A 14,609-nucleotide genomic window follows, 5' to 3' on the forward strand; every position below is an offset into this window, starting at 1 on the left:
CAGCAGGCATTTGATTAATGTCTTATGTCTGTATCATCAATATTGGGTGTTGTGATCTGTGCTGACTTGTATTATATTGGAGTTAACTCTGCCTTAGTTTTGTTTTATTGATTGCTTTTTATAAACCACTTTCGTTTCAGGGTGAAGTCCATACTAGATGCGACAGTACCCTTGTGGCTACCACCATTTTAAAGTCATTTTGAAATGCCACAAGGGCCCGACCCTGATCGGGTCTCCAGCACAGTGCTATTGTTTTGGGCCTGTAGCATGGCACTCTTGTTTGTCTTTTCAAGTGTAGAAACAGCTGTGAGGGGGCCCCTGCAGCTACTTCAACATTTGAAAAGGTGAGGGGGGGGGACACGAGTGCCAGGGGAGCTCATAGCATTTTTAAATGACTTTTAAATGTTGGTGGTGTACTCATAGCAGCTGTGAGGACATCATCCCATCTAGTTTGGCCCTATGTGATGCATTAATTTTAAATCACTGGCTTTTCCTTTCTTCACATCCTCACCATTTATTGCTTTCTTTGGTACCCATTTTTTTAGCTTCCTTGACCATTGTTCCTCTAGTCACCCAGTCTCACAAGGCCAAAATACATAATACATATGACATGAGTTGGGACACAGGTGCCCAACCTGACTTGATGATACATGTAGAATCAGTGTAACTCATCTAGAAAATGTTGTGTGGCTCCAAAGAGGGGAGGGGCTTCCCTCTTGCATCATTTTCACCAGTGGAAATAGCCACAGGGGCCAGAAAGGGGGCAAATATTTTCCCCAGGCCGTTTCCACTGGCAAAAACAGCAGAGGAGGAGGAGGAGGAGATTGGATTTATATCCCACCCTTCACTACCTGAAGGAGTCCCAGACTGGCTTACAATCGCCTTCCCTTCCTCTCCCCACAACAGACACCCTGTGAGGTAGGTGGGGCTGAGAGAGCTCTGAGAGAACTGCTCCTGAGAGAACAGCTCTGAAAGAATTTGTGACTGACCCAAGGTCACACCAGCAGCTGCATGTGGAGGAGTGGGGAATCAAACCCAGTTCTCCCAGATTAGAGTCCTCGCTCTTAACTACTACACCAAACTGGCTCTTATAGGAGGGAAGCCTGAAGCCCCTCCTCCCCCCTTGCAGCCTGTTGACCCACACAGAGCACCACAACACTTTCTAGATGAGTTACACCGATTCTACATGTGACATCAAGTCCATCAACATCAAGTGACATCAACCGTTTTAAGGAGAATTACACTTATTCTTCGTGTGACAACAGTTTGGGTTGGGCACCCATGTCCGGACTCAGCTCAGATGTACCATGTATTTTGGCTCTCAGTCAACTTCTCTTCTGTCTCCCTCCTCTAAAGTTCCTCCTGTGTTTTCTCATGCACTGTAGCTGAAGATTGTCCTCTTCTGCCAAGGCAAGGACAACATCATAACAAGACATGCTGGATAGGTACAACAATCTCAATTCACAATACAAGTTGTGTTTTGCAGTTGTCCTGTCTCTTTAGTAGAGGCTTAATGGGATGTTATTTACCAGTTGATGTTACTTACCTCCATTAAATGAAATGTTTCAACTTTCCATTTCCACTTTCTATTATAGATACAGGATATTTTTCTCCAGGCCTATTAGCAATCCTAGCTGAAACAGGACAATAACTAAACAGCTTTGCACACATTTAGTTTAAAGAGGTTCTGGGTAGCCACACTGGTTCAAGGAAAAATCGAAAAACAAAAGTAATGTAATATATTGCATGGGCCAACCAAAATGGTAAGCATGCATTTATGTTCTCCAGAACTGGTTTAAAAGTATGTGTGTGTGTGTGGGGGGGATTTCAGGTTATAAACATAGGCTTTTGTCTTCATCCTGTTTAGAAAGCCTTGTAGAGTACATCAATTTGGAATTTAAAGGCTCATACTTACAGGACTCTTTCTGCTGCAGCTAAATGAGATGGTTGATCCATGCATAGTTGTTAAAAATAATCCAGGCTGTGACATCATGGAAGGAAAGACCTAGAAACATGCACAAGTAAGTGGCACAGACTACGAATTTATACTTGCACCTTACCTTTTAAGAAATGGTCACATAAGAAGAAAAACCAAACTGCTTTAGTTTATTTTCCCATGAACTCAGTCCCTGTTTTGGTTAATAAATGGTTAACAAACTGGTGTCAACTTTCCCTCTTAACAGTTATTTGTCCAAGAAGTTTGGAATTATCTTAGAATGTAATTATCTAAGATCCCATATTATCCACACGTCAGTACAGATGCCCTTCTCAGATACAGAAGTATAAAATGATCTCTAATTTAATAAGGAAAAGCTATCCCTCGTTAGAGAAATTATATTTAACATTTTCTGATTCTGTAATTACAGCAGTACACTGAAGCCTTAGAATAAAGCTAGAATATCCTTATTATGCTGCACTATTGATTAACATTTTCCTTCACCAGTTACCCAACTAAAGCATAACTGCTTGAGGGAGTAATACTAAGCAGACCTCTCAGAAGTAAGTCCCATTTTATTCAATGGGGCTTATTCCCAGGAAAATTTTCTTAGGATGGCTGCCTAAGTGCTCTAGTCAATCAAATACAGCCAGACATGGGATACAGACTTTTTTCCCCCAAGTTCAGTTTCCAACAGCACTGTGCTTATCCACGTCCATGCACGGCATCATCATTAGACGTTGCTTTGGGTTTCCATTGTTACAGAAAGGTGGGATATAAATTACGTAAGCAAATCAATCAATAGGGAGAAATGTGTTGTCTTGGACCACTGCAAGAGCACTTTAGAAAGGAGGCTTATATTTTGTTCCGTCGCTCAGCTTACCCGCAGGTTTCTGATCATGAGTTCTTTGAGATAAGCAGCCAGTTTGCTTCGGTGTTCTTTATGATACAGCCACTTCTGCCCATCCTCGGGAAGAGAGTTAAATGCCGCATCAGTAGGCCAGAACATGGTGAAGGGGTGGTGAATCATTTCATTAATTAAAGGAAGAAGTCCTGTGTCCTGCACAGAGAGACAGAACAGTGGGAATGTAATATGCTATAAGAGTACATGTGGCATTAAATCATCTCTGTATAACCAGCATCTGAAACAAACAAACAAACGAAAGCCCTTCAAGGAACTTAGCCACACACTATCTGTCCCCCCCCAATCTGTCTTTTTTTTTTCTTTTTCTTTTAAAAAGGTCCCAATCAAGTACAAGAGATCAGACTTCACACAGGTCTTTTAAAAGGAGCTTTTGACGGGATAGGGGAGAATTTCTTATCGATAATTTCATAACTGCCCTTTTTGTTGAGTGCATTTTCACTGTAGATGTGTTGTGTCAACTGTTGCTATAATTTTATTGGAAACTGATTTTTGTTTTATTGTATATGGCATACAATGGCTGTAGAAATTTGGTAACAATGAATAAATCTGTAATCCTACAAATTCTCACATGTCACGACGTGAAAAGAAATGCCCCGCCCCCCTGCAAACATCTTATAACACCCTATACAGTTATTCTGCTTGGAGGTGGAAACAAGGGTTCATTGTTCAATGCAACACAATGCAAAAGGAATGTGTAGGAGCATTCATAAACTTCAGGTCTGTGCCTAGCAAATTGTCTCTAATAATCCATGATGATAGCTCCCAGAGTCCCAGTTATATTGAAATTGTGTATTAATGGCAAGCTATTGATGGGCTGAAATTGGCAGCTACTCATCAGTGGTGTTCTTTTGATGTCCACAAGCGTAGTTTGTACAAAGGCAGTTCAATGCCCAAGTGAGCCAAGTGAATACTCATGGAGTTGAAATGGCAATGGGAGCAGCACTGCCTCCCCCCAGATCTGTGCCATGGCTGTCGGGAGACAGTTAAGGCAGCACAGGAGGAGACACTCCCACCTAACACACTCCTGCCACTACCAGGCTCTAAGCCAGGTGACAGAGCACCTCTGCATCCTGCTCTGGAACATGCACAGGCAGTACAGGAGGAGGTATATGTGACCCCACTGCTGCTGCTGAGCTCAAAAACTGGGGGCCCAGTGGGTGAGGTGCCACAGAAGTAGGACATTTGAGACAGGAAATACGTTGAGTTGACAGTGAGTTCGGGGGGGGGGCAAAGAAGAAGGCTCACTGACTTGCCAACAAATACCACCAACTTCAGGCTATCAATATTTTGATTTCAATCTCATCAGCACTCACTCAGGACAGATTTCCTGGGTGTCTTTGTTTATCACCCTTTATAAGGGTGTCATTTTTCTTGGCACCTTCCAGAGGTGGTGGAAATTGCTGTCCCATAGAGTTTTCAAGGCCAGAGATGTTCAGAGGTGGTTTGCCATTGCCTGCCTCTATGTAGTGACCCTGGACCTCCTTTGTGGTCTGCCATTAGAGTTGCCTGTTCTGGGTTGGGAAATTCCTGAAGATGTTGGAGGTGGAGCCTGGGCAGGGTGGGGTTTGGGGAGGGAAGGGACTTTGCTGGGGTTATAATGCTATACAGTCAACCTTCCAAAGCAGCCGTTTTCTCCAGGGGAACTGATCTTGGTCATCTGGAGATAAATTGTAATAGTGGGAGATCTCCAGCTGCCACCTGGAAGTTGGCAACCCTCTCTGCCATCCAAATACTAACCAGGGCTGACCCTGCTTAGCTTCTGAGATCTGATGAGATTGGGACAGCCTGGGCCATCCAGATCAGTGCTGGTACCTTCTACCTGCAAGTAAGGTAACCACAAGGCCCTGCTGGGCCACAGAGTGCAGTGGTGGCTGAGGACACCGTGCCTCATAAAATAAGAACCACAGATGGTGGCATGGCATCATCTTCTTCCATCAGCCAACTAGGACAGGCACAGGGCACATACCCCCCCACACACACACGGACAAAAAACACACACACATTGCCAGTGTCTCCAGTTGCTTCACTCAAGAAAAGGTAAGCAGAGAGGAGGGGGCACCAGCTTAATCTTTAGCCAAGATTACCAACCTCCAGGTGGGGCCTGGATTTCTCCCAAAATTATAACTGACTACAGAGATCAGTCTCCTTGCAGGAAATGGCAGCTTCAGTGGGTAATACAAAAGAGACCTCCCAGTAGTAAAGTATCAGAGTTACAGAATCAACCGGGGAACCGAAATATGCAAATATAAATTTTATAAAGTGAATGAATATTTAAAGTGTAACATACAATTTACTTTTAACAAACAAGAGAGTCCTCATTATTATGTGCATTAACGAAGCTGTCGACTTTTCTCTTCGTTTTGTTCCAGGCTTCCTCAGAAGAAGATTTTTATCAATACACTAACAACATTGAATAGCGTAAGCAGAATCAGATTGGAGCCGGATATGTAGGTTGCTGTTACCTAGATGGAATATATTGAAAAACTAGAGTGTATATTGAAGGATAAAAGAAACGTCACACAGTAAGTAGTGTATTGATGAGAATCTACTTCTGAGGAAGCCTGGAACGAAACGAAGCGAAAAGTCGACAGCTTCGTTAATGCACATAATAATGAGGATTCTCTTGTTTGTTATAAGTAAATTGTATGTTACACTTTAAATATTCATTCACTTTATAAAATTTATATTTGCATATTTCGGTTCCCCGGTAGCTTCAGTGGGTAGACACTATGGGTTTACATCCCTGCAGAGCTCCCAGATGCCACCTTTCCCAGGCACCACCCCCAAATCTCCAGGAATTTCCCAAGTCAGAATTGGCAACCATACCTACCAGTTTTAATGCAAGGGCAGCTACGAAGCCTCTGCAAAGCTAGTAAGCCACTGAATGTACCCCAGTTTTTCCGAATGTTTTATATAAAACATTTTCTGCTAGAGACAAACGGACTCCATTCGTAGAATCCAGAACTGAATTCTCAATCCCCCTCAAACCCCGGCTCTGAAACCTGTAATATTCTGAATGGCATCTGAAAGAAACTGCATCTTTTGTACTGTAACTAAGAAGCGACTTTTCATTATAAACATTGCAGCACAAGAAATTAGTTAATTTACCACTAAAAGTTTGCTATAGATTTTGTATCCGTAAGCCTCTGCAACTTCTGTGATGGACTTCTGGAAAACATAAAATAGTGACATTAAAAAGTAAATTCCTGTTTCACTAAGCAGATGTCCCAAAATGGTGCACAATCTTCCCCATGCAAGAAGTCTTGGTTACATCCACTACCATTACCACGCTCACAATAATCACTACCATCACAACAGAGGTGACCAAACTTCAGCTAATAATCAATTCTCACAAAGACATTTTACCTATTCGGTCACACATGCAAGCCTTTTTACGGCAAAAGGTTTGACTGCGCATACTGGGAGAGCGTGCTACATGCGATACTTTGGGTACATTTTGTTCAAAAGGGGGACCATACAGATTTCCAGCCTCAATATGTGTACCAAAAACCTGGAAAATCAGGGTTCTGATGCTAGAATGTACAAGCATTGCCCCCTCTAGAAAAAATGGTGATTATGTGTATTGGGAGGATCATACCTGGGGTCAGAAGCTTATATATGTCTAGGGCCCATCAAGTACTTCAGTAGCATTAATATTAATAGCAGTATTGAATATTTTCAATTGGTCTAGAACCAGCAGAAGGCTGACAGAATTTTAGCTGCCATGTCTTGGTGTCAGTCTTGTTTACCTTCCATGTCAAAATGATCAAGCCGAGATAGCTAAACTTACTGAGCAAATTCAACAAATCAATGACAAGAAACACTTAGAATTGTTCTCACTAAGCTGGTGGCATTTTGTAGGCATTATGAAAACATGTTAAAATCTGGATATTGATTCATTTGGACCATCCGCAATTGTGTCAGTGTCAATGGTGGTGGAAAGTGCTGCCAAGTCACATTTGACATATGGCGACCCCCATGGGGTTCTCAAGGCAAGAGACGTTCAGAGGTAGTTTGCCATTGCTTGCCTCTGGACCACGACCCTGGTATTCCTTGGTTGGTCTCCCATCCAAATACTAGCCAGGGCTGACCTTCTTCAGTTTCCGAGATCTGATGAGATCAGGTTAGTCTGGGCTACCATTCTCAATATCTGTGTATTTTTGTACTGAAACAGTTCTGGGTTTTATTTTTTAACATTAATGACTTGTTTAAAATATTCGTTATTTTAGACATACCTCTGATAGACGGGATGAAATGCCATGATTCTGCGTATCATTTGGGATTAAAATCTGATCAATGAAATGTATATTACCATTTGGTCCAAGAAAGTCACTGTCAATTATTTTTGCCGCCTCATTTAAATATACACTGTTCTGGGAAAGAAAGGACATAAAAGATATTCCCGATGAAAGACACCTTCCAAAAAGCACGATGGTACGTTATAATTGGCATATATGTGCAAAATACTTTTGTGGCTCCTTTGGATTAAATGTAGTAGTTCTTGAGTGAACACCGCTTTAAAAAAAACGAAAAAATCACAGGAGTGAAACAGTGCACTGTAGCTTTGTCTTGGTGGGTATTTTTGACTGTGTACAGACAATTCTTCTTGTGAAGATTCAAGGTACTGCCTAGATCTCTTTGCTTGCAATAGAATAGGTGTTTTCCCTCCAGGTTATACCTCAGCTGCTGTTTCCACACTAGTTAATCTGTGCGTAGGCAATAATTTTTCACAGACCTGAAGACGATATTGTAGATTTGTCACTGCCCATGGTATACAAAAAAACACCTTGCTATTTTTTCCCAAGCCCACCATGGTGTCTGCAAACAAAGTTTTACAGAGGTTTCTTGTGTATTTAGTAGTACCTGGAAAAAGCCAGAACTACCTCCTAGGTGACTAGCATCTGGTTGTCACAAGCACCAATTGGCTATTACTCACAACAGTACTAGTGATGGGTAACATACTGCACACATACTCCTGTGCCTGCAACCGGGGACTCTCACATTTACACATTACAAAGCCTGACTCCAGTGGCACCTTTAAGACCAACAAAGTTTTATTCACAGTATAAGCTTTTGTGTGCAAGCACACTTCCCTCAGATACAGTGGAACAGAGCCTCCTCAACCATTACTTATAGGGGATAGGTTGGGGGTTGTTGTCAACCCCCTATAAGTAATGGTTGAGGAGGTTCTGTTCCAATGTATCTGAGGAAGTGTGCTTACACACAAAAGCTTACACCGTGAATAAAACTTTGTTGGTCTTAAAGGTGTCACTGGACTCCAGCTTTGTTCTGCTGCCTCAGAGCAATACGGATACCCCACCTGAATCCACATTACAAAGTCCTCATGTTGCTTGGGGAAGAAGAAGAGATTGGATTTATACCCCACCCTTCACTACCCAAGGGAGCCTCACAGCAGCTTACAAACTCCTTTCCCTTCCCCTCCCCACAACAGACACCTTGCGAGGTAGGTGGGGCTGAGAGAGCTCTGACAGAAACTGCTCTTTTTTTCTAGAACAGCTGTGCCAGAACTATGCATGACACAAGGTCCTTGTGTTGTTCCCCAGCATACATGAAGATTTTGTAACATGTTGATGGAACCTCAGGAGCAGCATAAGGGATGAATCGACGGTCTTCAGGAGGGGGAAATGGGCAAAATCACCCTCCTCTGTTAGTGGAAAATTTAGTTTTTGTTATATTGTGGCCAGTTGTGTCTAGTTATTTTCCCCTGAACCCTTAGGGCCAAAAAGCCTGTGCTGTAGTTTGGTTTCACTTCTTCTTCTGGTTGTTGTCTGTTTGTTTCTGCTCAAGCAGAGGCTAGGAAAGGCCCTGCTTTTGTTCTAATAAAACTTTCAATCCTTCTGGCATGGTGTGCTTGTGGAATTGTGGAAATACAGTTTTGATCTCGGGTGTTCTTAACTGTACCAACAAGTTTTTCCCTGTGACAAAGTTTCTCATTTCTTCTTCACTCCGTTGGTATAATTATCAAGATACTGAAGCTGGATTGGGGGCTGGTGCCACTACTTCCATAAAGGGGATGTTGCTCCCCTTGTTTCTCAGACGTAATCACCACTACAGAGCTTTAGTTTGTTCTTTAGTTACCATCATGTTAATCTATTCAGGTAGAGGCTGCTATAGAAATTTGAGTCTAGTCATCACTGGAAAAATCTAGTGTGTGAGTGGAACAAAGAAGGTGCAGAATGGGACACTTATGCAAAAACATGCACTGAGTGACATGGACATGGAAACAATCGACAATGGCACATACCTCTTTCATGGAAATTCGTATTTTGCGTCCAGATAGAGTTGTGATGGAATCAAGCAATTCCAAATCTTTTGACTGTAAGCGCTGGCAGATAGCTATATGATAGAGAAGGTCATCTTTGATGTGGCCCTCTTTCCATTCTGAAAGCTACAGAAAAGATGGTTGCACAAGTCAGAGGGCAGTTTGGTATCTTCCAAAGCTCTTACAGAAAGTCAGAAGCATGAGATAATGCTACCTGAACTGAAATTTCATTCACTGAAATTTAATTCACATTAAAGGAACGGATCAGCTACCCACCACAATTCACCCGCCTTTATCCTCAGACCCCTCTGATGAATACCAGCAAGAAGTAAATGAATGAATGAATGAATGAATGACCCATATATGTACAGGAACAGCTCTGTATGGACACACCCATGGAGCCTTGGCCAGGGACCTTCTAACTCCTACCCAAAATGCACAGCCTGGGACACCCCATTATTCCAGATGCTGGCACAATCACAGTAGAGTTATCTGGCTGTATAGACGACATCCTCAAGCCATCAGCACCCACAGATATTTGTAAGACACTTCTGATTTCCCAAAGAAACTATTGTAATCAAGTTTTGCCACTGACTTCACCTATAATTACTTCCGATTTGGTGACAATTGTATAGTATGTAAATATATTCATGGCTGACTTAGAGCACAGTTTCGTCAGCTCCTACCCACTATCATCTCTCCTGTATTTTTATCAATGATGTTTTCCATGGCTGGATCCATGGGAAGGAAACTCTCCAGAAGTTCAGCAACTTTCACCTCACCAACAACCAAAGCCTATTCTGTGAACTGGTCCATTTTCTGAACACCACTGTGCAACTACATGACGGACATGTAAGTACCATTTAATACTGACAACCCAAAATATCAATAAACTTTCAGCTACCACATACAAGTATATGATATAATCCAAAGTTCTGCAGTCCAGGTACTATATTATGATTACTTTTGCTCCAATGACTTCAGTAGAGATTTAAACATGAAGGATTTAAATGGCACATTCTTGGGATTACAGTACCCACCCAATGAAATGAAGAAGGCCTGCCTAGTAGCCAGAAGTACCTTACTACATATGCCTATAGGCCCCCAAAGGATAGCGACAGAATACCACTGGTTATCCCTTAGGGATCCCAGTTCAAACTTGTCCAACACATCATCAGTGATCTACAGGCCATTGGGCAGAGATTTATCCTCAAAAGCAGCATTAGGTGAGTTCATTTTTATCTGAAGTGAGGCACTATTGGAGGATTTGCGCCTGTTTCTGTTACACAGAATTCAAAAAAAACATTCCCACTCAGAGAACGGAACTGTTCTGAATGACTGGCAGAGTTAGGTTTTTGATTAATGGAATCTCAAGGTATCGCTTACTGTGGCATTGTTCCTCATGAAATCGACAAGTGGCACGAAAAAAGTGTACTGTCCACCTCTTAACAGGTTGATCATTTTATAAGCCTAGATGAGGGAGACACAGCCAGAGATTAAAACAAACAAAGTGGGATTGAAGCTTCTAAAGTAAAATACTGTCCCTTTTATAGTGGTAAATGTTATACCTACCTTTGCATACTGAAAGAACTGGGATACAGCCTCTCTTGCAACAAACTCCTCCTAAAAAAAGAACTCAAAACAAAATAATGGTGAGTCTCTGCTTAAAATCCCTTAGGACCATGATCTCAGTGAAGAAAGACCATTCAGGCCTATCCATCTAGCTGGATTCTCTCGGCCATTCCACAGTTCTGGCAGTCCAGTAGGATGAAGCTCAACTTTAGACTGCCTCCCCAGCTAGGCTCTCGTGAGTGCAGTGTGTATCTGACCTATGACATTTGCTCCTGTGCCAAGCATAAGCACACTGCAAAACAGTGACAGGAAGGTATTCCAAGCAACACTGTGAACAATTTGATCTATCATTTCTGCTGCTTCATTTGAGACAGGAGGACTAAAAGCATGTTTTCTCAGCACATTATTCTGATCTACTTAAAGAGAACACTAGCAGTTAACGCTAGCATCAGCAATCTCACTCTCACTTAAAGATAGTAGCTAACAGTGTCATCCTAAACAGAGGCTGAGTTTAGACTGGCTGTTTGAAGCGGGAGGGAGTTGTGGCAAAAAAGAGCCGGAACAAACTGTTCCGGGTTTTCCCATTCACACTGCAGCGACTGATGCAGGAGCATACCGGGAGGAGGCGCAAGGGAGCGTTCACACTGTTGGCCCGGAGGCACGGCTGTAAGGAGCGGCTTTCTGTTTTGTAATCCGGAGATATGCGGCTTTTGTCGTTCACACTTTGTTGGTGTGGGATGGACGCAGGATAACTGCGCTTTCCAGGGTTTGCTACTACTTTCACCAGGTATCTTTTAAACTCGGGCGCGAAGTGTTAGAAGACGGGTTGAGTACAGGTGGGGAACGCCTGACAGATGTGCCTGTGTGAACGGCCCATTTAATCTGGTTGTGGAACGTTTCTGAAACGCATGTATATCGGGGCAAACTGCCAGTCTGAACTGGGTCAGAGTTGTGCCCTCCTAAACCCACTGCACCCATTGGAAGGGTGTGGCTCTGCTTAGGATTGTGCAGCAAGAAACTCAGACTTTGAACCTAGAAGTCTCTGGCAGTTCGAGTCTTCACTTGACTATCAACTTGCTAGGTGGCCTTGGCTCCGTACTTTCTCAGCCTGTCTCCCCTATGTGCAATATAGGATAATACTGATCTATTGTCTGTCATGACAATACAGAGATTATTCATACTGAAGGGATAATTTATGGTTAATAGAAATAATAAAGCTAATGGGACATAGCTTTGTTATTTCTACTAATTATTTGTTTAGGTTTCAATGTATAAATATCAAAAGAAACACCAACGTTTCATAGCAGCCCTTCTCCCTGTTACAAAAATAACCATCCTATTTCCAGTAAAGCTAAGGACCATTATGGCTAATATAAAGATCATTGTATTACAATAATATAACAATATTATTTATACTGTTATAATAATAATAATACTATAATACAGATAGAATAGCAGTAATAAGTATTATTAATGCTATCCATTGTTGTACACACACAGAGAGATAATTCTGAGGTTCTTTATCACATTTGTATCTACTTCTTTTTCCAAGCACCTCAATCAAGGTGATAATCTACAGTTCCTCCTCCCATCCCCATTTTATTAAATAAAGAGAGTGTGGCTGCCCCAAGGTGACCCAGAGAATACACTGGCTGAGCAAGGATTTAAAGCCAGGTCTCCCAAATCCAGATCCAAGGTTGCCAGCCCTCAGTCAGGTCCTAGCTGACTGGCAGGGAGAAGCCCCACCCCAAGAATGACCACACGGGGCCACCCCCTCCCTCCCCTCCTGCGAGATTTAAAGAGCTTCAGCTGATTGGTAGGGAGTACATGGCCTGCTGATCAGCTGGAGAACACTTTAAATTTTTCAGGAGGGAGGGAGAGGGGCCGTCACTGACCGCATGCTCTGCTTGCAAAAAGATTTTTTGCGCATGGGGTTGGGGCCACGGCATGCAGGGCTGATTTCCCAGCGGCAATTTGCTGCTTGGGACTCAGGTGGTCACACCACCACCCCACTCGCTGTGAATGGGGCGGCAGTGTGCAGGACTGGCTGCAAACACCGCTGATTGGCAGGCCACATGCTCCATGCCAATCAGCTGAAGCCCTTTAAATCTTGCAGGAGGTGAGGGGGAGGGGTGGCCCTGAGTGGTCGCTCTTGGGGGTGGGGCTAGGGGGTGGGCCTTGGAGCCATCCTCACCCACCCCTGGAATGTCCCCCAAATCCCCCTGCCGGAGCGACACAAGTACCTGACGACTCAATCCAGATCTGACAATCTATCCTCTCTATTCTAATAGCTCTCTGCTCCTATTTGTGCTGATCATGAGACTTATTTATTTATTTTCATATTTGTATCCCGCCCATCCCATGAGCGGGCTCAGGGCGGGTCACATAATCTTTTAGATAGTGTTTTTCCCCCCTGTACATTAATATTTTCAACACTGTAATTTCACCCCCTAGTGATGGTTTACACTCCCATTATCAAATTGTAATGTGAAAAACTAGAGGTCCCACAGTGTAAGCCATAAATTCTCAGCCTAGAAATATCCAGTGCTGTGGTCTTTCCTCCCATTTACTGTGTTCTCAATAACAAGTCAATTTCAGTATCGCCCCAAAGACATGTAGAAGTCAGACTGATCAGTTTTTCACAACAGAAAATTTTGAACTATTTTTGGGTTTGCCACCTCTGGGTTGGGAAAATACCAGGAGATTGTGGGAGTGGAGCCTGGGGAGGGTGGGGTTTGGCAAGGGGAGGGGCCTCAGCAGGGTACAATGCCACGGAGCCCACCCTCCACAGCAGCCATTTTCTCCAGGAGAATTGATCTCTATTGTCTGGAGAGCAGTTATAATAGCAGATCTCCAGATCCCACCAGGAGGTTGGCAACCTTATCTATTCCGGGTGCTATCAGCATTTCAACACAGAACTCCCAGTGGCCCAGGAACCACAGCACCTCCCTCTTACTTTTCTTCAGATGAATGTATAACTGATGTATCCAGATTAAAAGTACATATTTATTTCTTTTATCCAAATGTCTTACTTCCTTTGGCTAATCTTCTTACTGCTTGTTTGATGTTGTCATGATCTGGGCTGTGCCACCGGAGGCCTACTAGGCCCAGGGAGCCTGGCTAGCAGTAGGTGAGGCTGGGCCTACAACTCCCAGAAGCCCTGGGAGGTTTTGGAGCCAAAATTGACCAATAGGGAAGAAGAGGGCTGGTGAACAAATGGGCTGGTGCCAGAGCACAAGCTGTTCTTTCTTCCAAGAGGGCAGAGCCAGAAGGAAGGCTGCTGCAGGTGAGAGACCTACATCCTGAGGGCAGGGTGAGTAGTCTAGTGTCACTTGGAATAGTGAGCTAGGGGCAGTATATATTTAGACGCGTTAGGGCATTTGATTTCTTTTCTTTTCACCCTCTTACTGTTATTCTGCACCTTGTTGTTTGACCTCCTATGAAATAAACTATTTTCCTTGTTGTACTCTGCCTGGTCCTTATGCCTATTAGTCAGCCAAAAGGGAGGTCTGACGGTCTTGGGAGGGTGCTCTGGGCCTTCTCAAGGGAGCCTGGAACCAGAGTGGTGGCAGCGTCAGGTGACACCCCACCTGAGCCGTGACAGATGTTAACAGGAAATTTATACGTATCGGTTGTTAAACTGTTGTCAAAGAAATGAAAAGAAATTCTGATAATCCCAGTACAATGTCCTTTACCTTCCATGCTGTTTGTGTGCATGAAGATGCACCTCCAGTACCCAGCACACAGATGCATATTTCATTCCCAATAGCGTTCTTATAACATAAACCCTGTTGACTGCAGCCTTCTTTGTTCTAGCAGGAAAAGACCAAGAACATGTGAGTTAGCTGACACGGTGAACTACTGCCTAGATTTTTTTAAAATGCTTGAAAAAT

The 14,609-nt window shown here is 43.2% G+C and overlaps 1 protein-coding gene across 1 annotated transcript in view; it reads right to left on the reverse strand.

Moving 5' to 3' along the window:
* Positions 1 to 14,609, reverse strand: part of STAB1 (stabilin 1) — a 168,349-nt gene that overhangs the window by 35,319 nt on the left and 118,421 nt on the right. Inside the window, exons 47-53 of the mRNA XM_015420864.1 lie at positions 10,717 to 10,767; positions 10,531 to 10,614; positions 9,127 to 9,270; positions 7,097 to 7,234; positions 5,970 to 6,029; positions 2,820 to 2,996; positions 1,916 to 2,005 (exon numbers count right to left, since the gene is read on the reverse strand). Of these exons, the coding sequence (XP_015276350.1) occupies positions 1,916 to 2,005; positions 2,820 to 2,996; positions 5,970 to 6,029; positions 7,097 to 7,234; positions 9,127 to 9,270; positions 10,531 to 10,614; positions 10,717 to 10,767 (744 nt within the window). The remainder of the gene's footprint in view (positions 1 to 1,915; positions 2,006 to 2,819; positions 2,997 to 5,969; positions 6,030 to 7,096; positions 7,235 to 9,126; positions 9,271 to 10,530; positions 10,615 to 10,716; positions 10,768 to 14,609) is intronic.

This window comes from Gekko japonicus, unplaced genomic scaffold (genome assembly GCF_001447785.1).
Source record: "Gekko japonicus isolate JY-2015 unplaced genomic scaffold, Gekko_japonicus_V1.1 scaffold2264, whole genome shotgun sequence".
Lineage (NCBI taxonomy): Eukaryota > Metazoa > Chordata > Lepidosauria > Squamata > Gekkonidae > Gekko > Gekko japonicus.